The sequence below is a fragment of the Loxodonta africana genome, chromosome 17 (assembly GCF_030014295.1).
Source record: "Loxodonta africana isolate mLoxAfr1 chromosome 17, mLoxAfr1.hap2, whole genome shotgun sequence".
Taxonomy (NCBI): Eukaryota; Metazoa; Chordata; class Mammalia; order Proboscidea; family Elephantidae; genus Loxodonta; species Loxodonta africana.
Genome location: NC_087358.1, coordinates 1,245,667 through 1,258,022, shown reverse-complemented (window position 1 = coordinate 1,258,022; position 12,356 = coordinate 1,245,667). Strand labels below are relative to the sequence as shown.

Sequence of the window (12,356 nt, the reverse complement as noted above, 5' to 3'; positions counted from 1 at the left end):
CCCCTCCAATGAGCCCCACGTGTAGCCACCACCCGTCTGTCGGTGGAGGCTGGCGTGTTGCTGTGATGCTAACAGGTTTCAGCAGAGCTTCCAGACTAAGACTAGGAAGAAAGGCCTGCTGACCTACTTCAGAATATCAGCCAGTGAAAACCCTGTGGGTCACAAGGGTCTGGTCTGAAACTTATCGCGGGGACGGCGCAAGACCAGGCAGCGTTCTGTTCCAATGCGCGTGGGGGCTGACTCCAAGGCAGCTAATTACCACAAATTTGTGATCTATGGTTCTCTTTCCTCCATAGCTCTTAACGAGCCTTCTAAGGACACAGTTCAAATTCAGACTTTCCAGTTTATTCTGTGTGGTCACCTTGTTGCGACTTTTCCAGGGTTAACATACACCTGGACAGTTGTGGACCATGGGCTTTTAATTAGCATACAGGTTAGCCAGCACCACCTGCTGCCACCGAGAGAGGCCGCAGCTGGCTTGTCCCCTTCCGCCCTGCACACCCCAGGGAGAGATGCCACGACCTAGGTGGGCGGCTCTGGAAAGGCCGCTGACCTGTGTTAGCAATCGTTACCGTGACCATGACGTACATGTTGCTGTCTTTTACACTACTCACAAGGGGCCCTGGTAGCGCTGTGGTTAAGTGCTCAGCGGCAAACAGAAAGGTCAGCGGTTGGAACCCACCAGCTGCTCTGTGGGAGAAAGATGTAGTAGTCCACTCCCGTAAAGATTAAAACAAAAAACCAAACCCAGTGCCGTCAAGTCAATTCCAACTCATAGAGACCCTACAGGACAGAGTGAAGCTGTCCCATAAGGTTTCCAAGGAGCAGCTGGTGAATTCAAACTGCCGACCTTTTGGTTAGCAGCCAAGTGCTTGGCCACTGCACCACCAGGGCTCCCCCGTAATGACAGCCTTGGAAACCCGCTGGGCAGTTCTACTCTTTCACTTGGGGTCGCTATGAGCTGGGATTCACGTGACAGCACACGACAACACAGTATGCTCAGGGTTTTCATATTTCATACGTGTCCACAGACAAGACTTGAGGGCAACTGGTCGTGGAATAAGGATGCCTGGCTGCTGGCTCTGGCTCAAGCACAAGATTGGCTGCTTTGAGCAAACATACCATAGGCTCAGTCTCCTCATCTGTAAAATGGGTGCAATTATAACCACTCTGCCTGTTTCATAGGTTTGTTACTAGGCTTCAGTGCAATGCCTCCTAACCTTTCCCATTTCATGATGTTGTTGTATGCTGTCGAGTTGATTCTGACTCATATCGACCCTATAGGGCAAGGTGGAACTGCCTCACAGAGTTTCCAAGGCTGTGACCTTTATGGAAGGAGCCCTGGTAGCACAGTGGTTAAGTGCGTGGCTGCCACCTGAAAGGTTGGTGGCTCAAACCCACCAGCTGCTGTTTGGGAGAAAGGTGTGGCAGTCGGCTCCCGTAAAGATTTACAGTCTTAGAAACTCTGTGGGGCAGTGCTACTCTGTCCTACAGAGTTGCAATGAGTCAGAATCGACTCAAAGGCAATTGGTTAGTCTTTATGGAAACAGATCGCCAGGTCTTTCTCTGCAGAACCGCTTGGTGGGCTCACACTGTCAATCTTTCAGTGAGCAGCTAAACGCTTAAATGTTGTACCACTAGGGCTCCTTCTCCCCACTTTATAGAAAAGGCTAATTTCTGCTGAGCAGCCTGGAGTAAAAAAAAAAAAATTTTTTTTTTTTTTTTCTGCCTGCCCCCACCCCACCGTCCCAAGGGCTGAGGGCTCATATATAGCTCTGCTACATGGGAAGGCTGAGGCAGACATTAACCACTTCTCCACAGGCTCTCACATTCCTATAGTGTCTCCTTGTCTGATTCTAAGCACACCCCACTGGGACTGAGGGATCAGGTTTAGGTATATGAATGAGGAACCAAGGCCCTTGACCACTGGGGAGCAGATGTGTGAATGAGGAACCCGGGCCCTGACCAATCGGGGGGCAGGTGTGTAAATGAGGAACCCGGGCCCTGATCACTGGGGGGCAGGTGTGTGAATGAGGAACACGGGCCCGACCATCGGAGAGCAGGTGTGTGAATGCAGAACCTGGGCCCTGACCATCGCGGGGCAGTTGGGTAAACGAGGAACCTGGGCCTTGACCGTCGAGGGGCAGGTGTGTAAATGAGGAACCCGGGCCCTGACCATCGGGCAGGTGTGTGAATGTGGAACCTGGGCCCTGACCATTGGGGGGCAGGTGTGTAAATGTGGAACCTGGGCCCTGACCATTGGGGGGCAGGTGTGTGAATGAGGAACCCGGGCCCTGACCATCGGGGGGCAGGTGTGTGAATGTGGAACCTGGGCCCTGACCATCAGGCGGCAGGTGTGTAAATGTGGAACCCGGGCCCTGACCATCGGGGGGCAGTTGTGTAAATGAGGAACCCGGGCCCTGACCATCGGGGGGCAGGTGTGTGAATGAGGAACCCGGGCCTTGACCATCAGGGGGCAGGTCATGGGGAAAAGATGCCAGGCTTTGCCACTTTATCACATCGTCTGCCTCAACACTGCAGTTTCAACCATACTGATCCTCAAGAATTCATTATTTTGGGAAAAAAAACATTTGACTCATCACCAAGGTGACAGTTCAGAGATGTGGACCTACACTTTCTCTTCAGCTGACTGCTATGACATCCAAAGCAACAGGGAGGCTGCAGGACTTACGTCCCTAAGCTCACACTTCTCTGCCTGTCCCTGTCCGTGTCCGTGTCCATGTCTGTGTCCGTGTCCCTGTCCGTGTCTGTATCCATATCCGTGTCCCTGTCTGTGTCCATGTCTGTGTCTGTATCCATGTCCGTGTGTCCCTGTGTCCCTATCTGTATCCATGTCCGTGTCCCTGTGTCCGTGTCCCTGTCTGTGTCTGTATCCAAACCTGTCTGTGTCTGTGTCCCTGTCTGTATCCATGTCCGTGTCCTTGTCTGTGTCTGTGTCCGTGTCCGCATCCATGTCCGTGTCCCTGTCCATGTCCGTCTATGTCCGTGTCCCTGTCTGTGTCCGTGTCTGTATCCATGTCCGTGTCCCTGTCTGTGTCTGTGTACCTGTCCGTGTCCCTGTCTGTGTCCGTGTCTGTGTCCCTGTCTGTGTCTGTATCCATGTCCGTGTCCCTGTCTGTATCCATGTCCGTGTCCCTGTCTGTGTCTGTGTCCCTGTCCGTGTCTGTGTCCCCGTCTGTGTCCGTGTCTGTATCCATGTTCGTGTCCCTGTCTGTCTGTGTCCCTGTCCGTGTCTGTGTCTGTATCCATGTCCGTGTCCCTGTCCATGTCTGTGTCCCTGTCTGTATCCATGTCCATGTCCCTGTCCATGTCTGTGTCTCTGTCTGTATCCATGTCCGTGTCCCTGTCCATGTCTGTGACCCTCTCTGTGTCCGTGTCTGTGTCTGTATCCATGTCTGTATCCAAACCTGTGTCTGTATCCAGGTCCGTGTCCCTGTGTCTGTGTCCATGTCTGTGTCTGTATCCATGTCCGTGTCCCTGTCCGTGTCTGTGTCCACGTCTGTGTCTGTATCCATGTCTGTGTCCCTGTCTGTGTCCGTGTCTGCGTCCCTGTCTGTGTCTGTATCTGTGTCCCTGTCTGTGTCTGTGTCCCTGTCCGTGTCTGTGTCCCTGTCTGTGTCTGTGTCCTTATCTGTGTCTGTGTCCGTCTGTGTCTGCGTCTGTATCCATGTCCGTGTCCCTGTCTGTGTCTGTGTCCCGGTCTGTATCCATGTCCCTGTCTGTATCCATGTCCGTGTCCCTGTCTGTGTCTGTGTCCCTGTCTGTATCCATGTCCGTGTCCCTGTCCGTGTCTGTGTCCATGTCTGTGTCTACGTCCGTGTCTGTATCCATGTCCGTGTTCCCGTCTGTATCTGTGTCCCTGTCTGTGTCTGTATCCATGTCTGTATCCAAACCTGTGTCTGTCATGTACTCTGGCAGTAAGAGCCATTAAGCCTAATCCTGGGGCTTCAGGTTCCTTGTCTGTCGGAAGAAATAACAATACTTGTTGCTGAGTGCTGTCAAGTCAATTTCAACTCACAGTGACCCTATGTGACAGAGTAGAACTGCCCCATAGGGTTTCCTAGGCTATTATCTTTACAGGTTCAAAAATACTTACATACTTCGGACATGCTATCAGGAGGGACTAGCCTCTGGAGAAGGACATCATGCTTGGGAATGCAGAGGGTCAGCAAAAAAGGGGAAGACCCTCAAGAAGATGGATTGACACAATGGCTGCAACAATGGGCTCAAACATGGCAACGATTGTGAAGATGGCACAGGACCGGGCAGTGTTTTGTTCTGTTGTACGAATGTCACTATGATTTGGAATCGACTCGATGGCACCTAACAACAACAACAATAATAAACTTCACAGGAGCAGATCGCCAGATCTTTTCTCCTGCAGAGCTGCTGGGGGGGTTCAAACTGCCAACTTTTCTGTTAGCTGTTGAGTGCTTAACCATCGCACCACTAGAGTTCCTCATAACAATACTACCTAGGTTATGGAGTTCTTGGGAAGAACGCAACCACTTAATGTCTGTATAGTCCAGATGTGTGAAGTTAAAGGAGTGCTGGGCAGTTCAGCAGTCTGTAAGTGTTGGTGTTAGCTGCCATCCACTCAGGGAGACCCCACACGCAACGGAACGAAGCACTGCCCCACCCCGCGCCATCCCCGTGATCTGTTGTGGATCTGACCACTGGGTCCACAGGGTTTTCAGAAGCACATCACCAGGCCTTTCCTCTTAGTCCATCTTTAGTCTAAAAGCTCCACTAAAACCTTGTCAGCGTCACTGCAACATGCAAGCCTCCACCAAGAGTTGGCGGCTGTGCCTAACGTGCCTGGTCAGGAATCCAACCTGAATCTACCGCATGGAAGGCAAGAATTCTACCACTGAGCCATCAATGTCCTCTTCGTAAGTATCAGCTCTTATCATTATTAATCAAAACAAATCTTATCCATCATTCATGGAGAGATGCAGGGTTAAGTTATAATGACTCTGCTCCGGAGGATTTCTCCGCTAAAGAAGCATCCTTGGTGCCTTGTACTCAAGGAGTGGCAGTAAGGGCCTCTGGTGGTCTCAGAAACGCAGAGCCTCCAAGCTGGGGAATTAGTCTGCATTTAGCAACATCTCCAGGGAATCTGTGAGCACTTTCAGGTGAGGTCACCTGGATGCGTGGCAGAAAGAGCTGTAAGCAGAACTGCTTCAGGAGCTCAGCTCTCTCACGGGGGAGGATGCTGTACAGACCTGGACCGTATTGTGGGGTTGGTGGCGTGGTAGCGACGGCGGCCACGTGCACAGTTAGAAGCCGGTCCCGGCCACGTGCGCGGTTAGGAGCCGGTCCCATCTGAATCAAACGGGAAGCTTTGTGCAGCCACCGTGAGAAGGGACGGCAGCACAGAATTGCCTGCGCCCAGGGAACACGTCTGAGATCCTGCAGCTATCCTGGCACAGCTGAGTTGGGGGAACAAACGCAAATCACAACCCTTGAGAAAGGAGGCGGCGTCATCAGGAAACCTGCCAACAGTTTGCAGAAGGAAGGTGAGGAGTGATTCCAGGGAGGGAAGGCAGCACTCACATTGACCCAGGGATGCTCCAGAACCTGCACGGCTGAGAACCGCTGACCGACATCCACCAGCAGCATCATGGTGATGAGCTCCTGTGGGGAAGAACACAAGACCCCGTTCAGCTAATGCTAAGGCAAAAAGTTGGGGGGTTTTAACACGCGTATGTTCTCTTGTGGTTTGGAGAAGCACTTGTAAAAGCGTTGTTTTTGGTTGCCCTGAGTGGATTCTGATCAGGGCTTCGAGTGGGTTCATTCTGGTTGGAACCCCTGCTGAGAATTTGCATGTCTAACAAGTTCCCAAGTGATGCTGCTGGTTAGGGACCAAGTCTGAGAACCTCTAGAAGGTGCAGCGGTTCTCAAAACTGACCACACGTGAGGGCCTGTTGACACGTAGACTCTGATTCAGTGTACGAAAAGAACCTGTTTGAAGCCCTGATTCTGACTCGTGGGGACCCCACGTGTGTAGGGTAGAATTGTGCTCCGTAGGGATTTCAACGGCTGACCTTCCAGAGGGAGCTTGCAGGCCCTTCCTCTGAGGCATCTCTGGGTGAGTCTGAAACGGCAACCTTGTCGCAAGTGATCAAGTGTTTAGTCATTTGTGCCAGGACACCTTACAAAAACTCTAAACCTCGAATATATCAACTGATCTAACCCAGGGCTACCTGAACAGCACCTTCAGAAGTTAAAAGAAAGGTTTCAAACATTGGGTTGATGGAAAAAATAAAAGGAATTAATATTAAAATCAATTACTGAAAAAGAGAACTTTTCAGTAGAAAAGAAACAAATTATGTACATTAAAGAACTAACATTCTTTTCCTTGTTTACGATCTTGTACTTTAAATAGATTGCTAAATTATGTAGAAATCACATTAAAAAAAATTTAAATTATATCTTCAGCTTTGCATTTGAAAGGAAAAGTGGGTTTTTTTCCCTCCTAACTGCAAGATGACATGCTTAGATTGGAAAGAATGGGAGGAGATACCACATGCTGATTTGCAAACAGAATTGCCAATGGAAACTACCCGTTGGCAGTCAAAGAATTCTAGGAAATGGGTTAAAATTGCTTAAAAATCCCCAGGCCAATCAATACAAAGACAACAGAACTTTTAAGAGATACATTACTGAATAGTTCTGAAATTAACGGGATGTCTCCACGAGAACGGGTGGATTTGGACTATGAAATCACAGTTTGGTGTAATTTGTCAAATTTGTCAACTTTGCACTGGATGTTCCCATGTTACAAAATGGCTCCATCTGTGTTACAGGTTGATCATGTCCCCCTAAAACGTGTGTTGAAATCCTAACCCTTGCAGCTATAAATACGAACCTGTCTGAAAACAGGGGTTTCCTCTGTTACGTTCACAAGGTCACACCAGAGCAGGGTGGGTTCTAAACCTAGTCGCTTCTGAGTTATACAAACAGCAGAAGAGACACGCACACAGCAAGTGCCTCCACAAGCCCAGGAGCGCCAAGGACCGCCAGCGGCTACTAGAAGCTGAAGGAGCCCTGGTGGCACAGCGGTTAAGTGCTCAGCTACTAACTGAAAGGTCAGCCGTTCAAACCCACCAGCGGCTCCTTGGAAGAAACCTGTGGCAGCCTGCTTCTGTAAGGACAGCAGCCTTGGAAATCCTACGGGGCAGTTCTACTCTGTCTATAGGGTCACTACGAGTGGGAATTGACTCGACACCAGTGGGTTTAGTTTTGGTTCTAGAAACTGAAAGAGACAAGGAAGGACCTCCGCCTAGACCCACACCCTGAACGTGGACTTCTGGCCTCCTGACTGTGAGAAAATAAATTTCTCTCCTTGAAAGCCACCCACTTAGGTTCTATTTATTTATTTATTTTTGGTTGTTGTTAAACTAGTGCCAGGGAACTACGACAATATGCTTTATGCAGTCTCCTACCTACAGGGGTTCTGACTACCTGGTGGTGGTTGAGTTATTTCCATTCATCTAGAGATTCTATCTTAGCTTTCCTCATTCCCTTTCGACTGTGGGCCAGAACTTACTAAAGCAACTCCTGAGTGTGATGCCCGTGTGCCAGACGCCGGGAGTGGCGTGTAGGAATGGTTCTTTGTGGTCAATGACTCCAAGCCTCCTACTCTGGGGAGACAGCTTTGGTTGCTGGGCAGGTTTTGAAGAGCGTGCCTGCCAGTGAGGACATGTCCATCCCACCCGACCTGTGCACCCACATCTCTGCCTCTCTGTGGCTTTCCCCGACACCTCTAAATGTCCCACATTTTCCTAAGTTTAGCGGCAGAGTGGTGGACAGCTAAAGGAAAGGAGAGACTGGCCCTGAGTGCATCATTTTCTATGGAAAGTGGCCAGCCCTAAGAAGTTGGGTTTTAAATTATCTTCATACACAGGACAGAGCAAAGGAAAGGCATATACATTGCACAATCAAAAGAGAATTATTTCTCAACGTCAAATTTTCAAAAAATTTAAGCCAGCCCTTAGAAACACAGTTTAAAAGGGACCAATTAAAAAGTGTACTTTTTTTCCCCCAAAGTTTATTAATATCTCGGTGTGAGGTGTTTTACACTTTTCTTAGAGGACAGCTGTCAGCTAAAGGAACACCGGCCGCGAGCTTTGTTCCTCTCGGTCTTTAAACCCTGGCTGTCCTTCAAAGGTGAGCTTCAATCAGAGATCCCCCATCAAGTCTTTCCTCGGACTTTCTCTGCTTTGATTGATCGATTCACTTATTCGTTTATGTGTCCACTATACACTGGGTGCCAGTTACGTCCCGGTCACTGTTCTGGGCGCTGACGACACAGTAACGAGCAGAGGAGACAAAAGGTCTTGCCCTCATGGAATCTGCCTTCTGGTGGGAAGAGACAGAAACTATACACTGCCTCCATGACATCATTCTACCTGGCTACCCACTACAGCCATTATTCACCTAGCAGAACCAGGTGCCCCGGAGTCGAGTCTGATGCGTGGCAACCCCACGCACTGGGAAGAGACAGAAACTATACACTGCCTCCATGACATCATTCTACCTGGCTACCCACTACAGCCGTTATTCACCTAGCGGAACCAGGTGCCTCGGAGGCGAGTCTGATGCGTGGCAACCCCACGCACTGGGAAGAGACAGAAACTATACACTGCCTCTATGACATCATTCTACCTGGCTACCCACTACAGCCGTTATTCACCTAGCGGAACCAGGTGCCTCGGAGGCGAGTCTGATGCGTGGCAACCCCACGCACTGGGAAGAGACAGAAACTATACACTGCCTCCATGACATCATTCTACCTGGCTACCCACTACAGCCGTTATTCACCTAGCGGAACCAGGTGCCTCGGAGTCGAGTCTGATGCGTGGCAACCCCATGCACTGGGAAGAGACAGAAACTATACACTGCCTCCATGACATCATTCTACCTGGCTACCCACTACAGCCATTATTCACCTAGCGGAACCAGGTGCCCCGGAGGCGAGTCTGACGCGTGGCAACCCCACGCACTGGGAAGAGACAGAAACTATACACTGCCTCAATGACATCATTCTACCTGGCTACCCACTACAGCCATTATTCACCTAGCGGAACCAGGTGCCCCGGAGGCGAGTCTGACGCGTGGCAACCCCATGCACTGGGAAGAGACAGAAACTATACACTGCCTCCATGACATCATTCTACCTGGCTACCCACTACAGCCATTATTTACCTAGCGGAACCAGGTGCTCCGGAGTCGAATCTGACGCGTGGCAACCCCACGCACTGGGAAGAGACAGAAACTATACACTGCCTCCATGACATCATTCTACCTGGCTATCCACTACAGCCATTATTTACCTAGCGGAACCAGGTGCCCCGGAGGCGAGTCTGACGCGTGGCAACCCCACGCACTGGGAAGAGACAGAAACTATACACTGCCTCAATGACATCATTCTACCTGGCTATCCACTACAGCCATTATTTACCTAGCGGAACCAGGTGCTCCGGAGTCGAATCTGACGCGTGGCAACCCCACGCACTGGGAAGAGACAGAAACTATACACTGCCTCCATGACATCATTCTACCTGGCTATCCACTACAGCCATTATTCACCTAGCGGAACCAGGTGCCCCGGAGGCGAGTCTGACGCGTGGCAACCCCATGCACTGGGAAGAGACAGAAACTATACACTGCCTCAATGACATCATTCTACCTGGCTACCCACTACAGCCGTTATTCACCTAGCGGAACCAGGTGCCCCGGAGTCGAGTCTGACGCGTGGCAACCCCACGCACTGGGAAGAGACAGAAACTATACACTGCCTCCATGACATCATTCTACCTGGCTACCCACTACAGCCGTTATTCACCTAGCGGAACCAGGTGCCCCGGAGTCGAGTCTGATGCGTGGCAACCCCACGCACTGGGAAGAGACAGAAACTATACACTGCCTCCATGACATCATTCTACCTGGCTACCCACTACAGCCATTATTCACCTAGCGGAACCAGGTGCCCCGGAGGCGAGTCTGACGCGTGGCAACCCCACGCACTGGGAAGAGACAGAAACTATACACTGCCTCAATGACATCATTCTACCTGGCTACCCACTACAGCCATTATTCACCTAGCGGAACCAGGTGCCCCGGAGTCGAGTCTGACGCGTGGCAACCCCACGCACTGGGAAGAGACAGAAACTATACACTGCCTCCATGACATCATTCTACCTGGCTACCCACTACAGCCATTATTCACCTAGCGGAACCAGGTGCCCCGGAGGCGAGTCTGACGTGTGGCAACCCCACGCACTGGGAAGAGACAGAAACTATACACTGCCTCCATGACATCATTCTACCTGGCTATCCACTACAGCCATTATTTACCTAGCGGAACCAGGTGCCCCGGAGGCGAGTCTGACGTGTGGCAACCCCACGCACTGGGAAGAGACAGAAACTATACACTGCCTCCATGACATCATTCTACCTGGCTACCCACTACAGCCATTATTCACCTAGCGGAACCAGGTGCCCCGGAGGCGAGTCTGACGTGTGGCAACCCCACGCACTGGGAAGAGACAGAAACTATACACTGCCTCCATGACATCATTCTACCTGGCTACCCACTACAGCCATTATTCACCTAGCGGAACCAGGTGCCCCGGAGGCGAGTCTGACGTGTGGCAACCCCACGCACTGGGAAGAGACAGAAACTATACACTGCCTCAATGACATCATTCTACCTGGCTATCCACTACAGCCATTATTTACCTAGCGGAACCAGGTGCTCCGGAGTCGAATCTGACGCGTGGCAACCCCACGCACTGGGAAGAGACAGAAACTATACACTGCCTCCATGACATCATTCTACCTGGCTATCCACTACAGCCATTATTTACCTAGCGGAACCAGGTGCCCCGGAGGCGAGTCTGACGCGTGGCAACCCCACGCACTGGGAAGAGACAGAAACTATACACTGCCTCAATGACATCATTCTACCTGGCTACCCACTACAGCCATTATTCACCTAGCGGAACCAGGTGCCCCGGAGTCGAGTCTGATGCGTGGCAACCCCACGCACTGGGAAGAGACAGAAACTATACACTGCCTCCATGACATCATTCTACCTGGCTATCCACTACAGCCATTATTTACCTAGCGGAACCAGGTGCCCCGGAGTCGAGTCTGACGCGTGGCAACCCCACGCACTGGGAAGAGACAGAAACTATACACTGCCTCCATGACATCATTCTACCTGGCTACCCACTACAGCCATTATTCACCTAGCGGAACCAGGTGCCCCGGAGTCGAATCTGACGCGTGGCAACCCCACGCACTGGGAAGAGACAGAAACTATACACTGCCTCAATGACATCATTCTACCTGGCTACCCACTACAGCCGTTATTCACCTAGCAGAACCAGGTGCCCCGGAGGCGAGTCTGACACGTGGCAACCCCACGCACTGGGAAGAGACAGAAACTATACACTGCCTCAATGACATCATTCTACCTGGCTATCCACTACAGCCGTTATTCACCTAGCGGAACCAGGTGCTCCGGAGTCGAGTCTGACGCGTGGCAACCCCACGCACTGGGAAGAGACAGAAACTATACACTGCCTCAATGACATCATTCTACCTGGCTACCCACTACAGCCATTATTCACCTAGCGGAACCAGGTGCTCCGGAGTCGAATCTGACGCGTGGCAACCCCACGCACTGGGAAGAGACAGAAACTATACACTGTCTCAATGACATCATTCTACCTGGCTACCCACTACAGCCATTATTCACCTAGCAGAACCAGGTGCCCCGGAGTCGAGTCTGACGCGTGGCAACCCCACGCACTGGGAAGAGACAGAAACTATACACTGCCTCAATGAGATCATTCTACCTGGCTATCCAGTACAGCCATTATTTACCTAGCGGAACCAGATGCCCTGGAGTCGAGTGCGCTCCAGAGGGTCTTCAGTGGCCGGTTTTTCAGAAGTAGGTCACCAGGCCTCTCTTCCAAGCCACCTCTGGTGGACCTGAAACTCCAACCTTTCGGTTAGCAGCTGAGCGTGCTAAGTGTTTGCATAACCCAGGTATGGCATTTATGTAGACAGATAGATGTGGACAGGTGGCTAGACACTATGTCAGGTAGACGTGAAGGTATAGGTGCTGTTGTTATTGTTGGGTGCCATCAAGTCCATTCCAACTAATAGCGACTCCACGTGACAGAGCAGAACTGCCCATAGGGTTTCCTAGGCTGTCATCTTCATGGGAGCAGACTCCCAGGTCCTCCTCTTGTCGAGCCACTGGGTGGGTTTGAACCTTCAACCTTAAAAGTGCTACAGAGGCAAGTACAGCAGGCAAG

The 12,356-nt window shown here is 51.2% G+C and overlaps 1 protein-coding gene across 4 annotated transcripts in view; it reads right to left on the bottom strand.

Annotated features, from left to right (window-relative positions):
- The window catches only part of DCLK1 (doublecortin like kinase 1), a 406,473-nt gene that overhangs the window by 38,628 nt on the left and 355,489 nt on the right, over positions 1-12,356 (bottom strand). For all 4 annotated transcript variants that reach the window (XM_010589360.3, XM_023547224.2, XM_010589358.3 and 1 more), the window contains one exon: positions 5,578-5,658. In XM_010589360.3, coding sequence (XP_010587662.1) covers positions 5,578-5,658 — 81 coding nt within the window. The remainder of the gene's footprint in view (positions 1-5,577; positions 5,659-12,356) is intronic.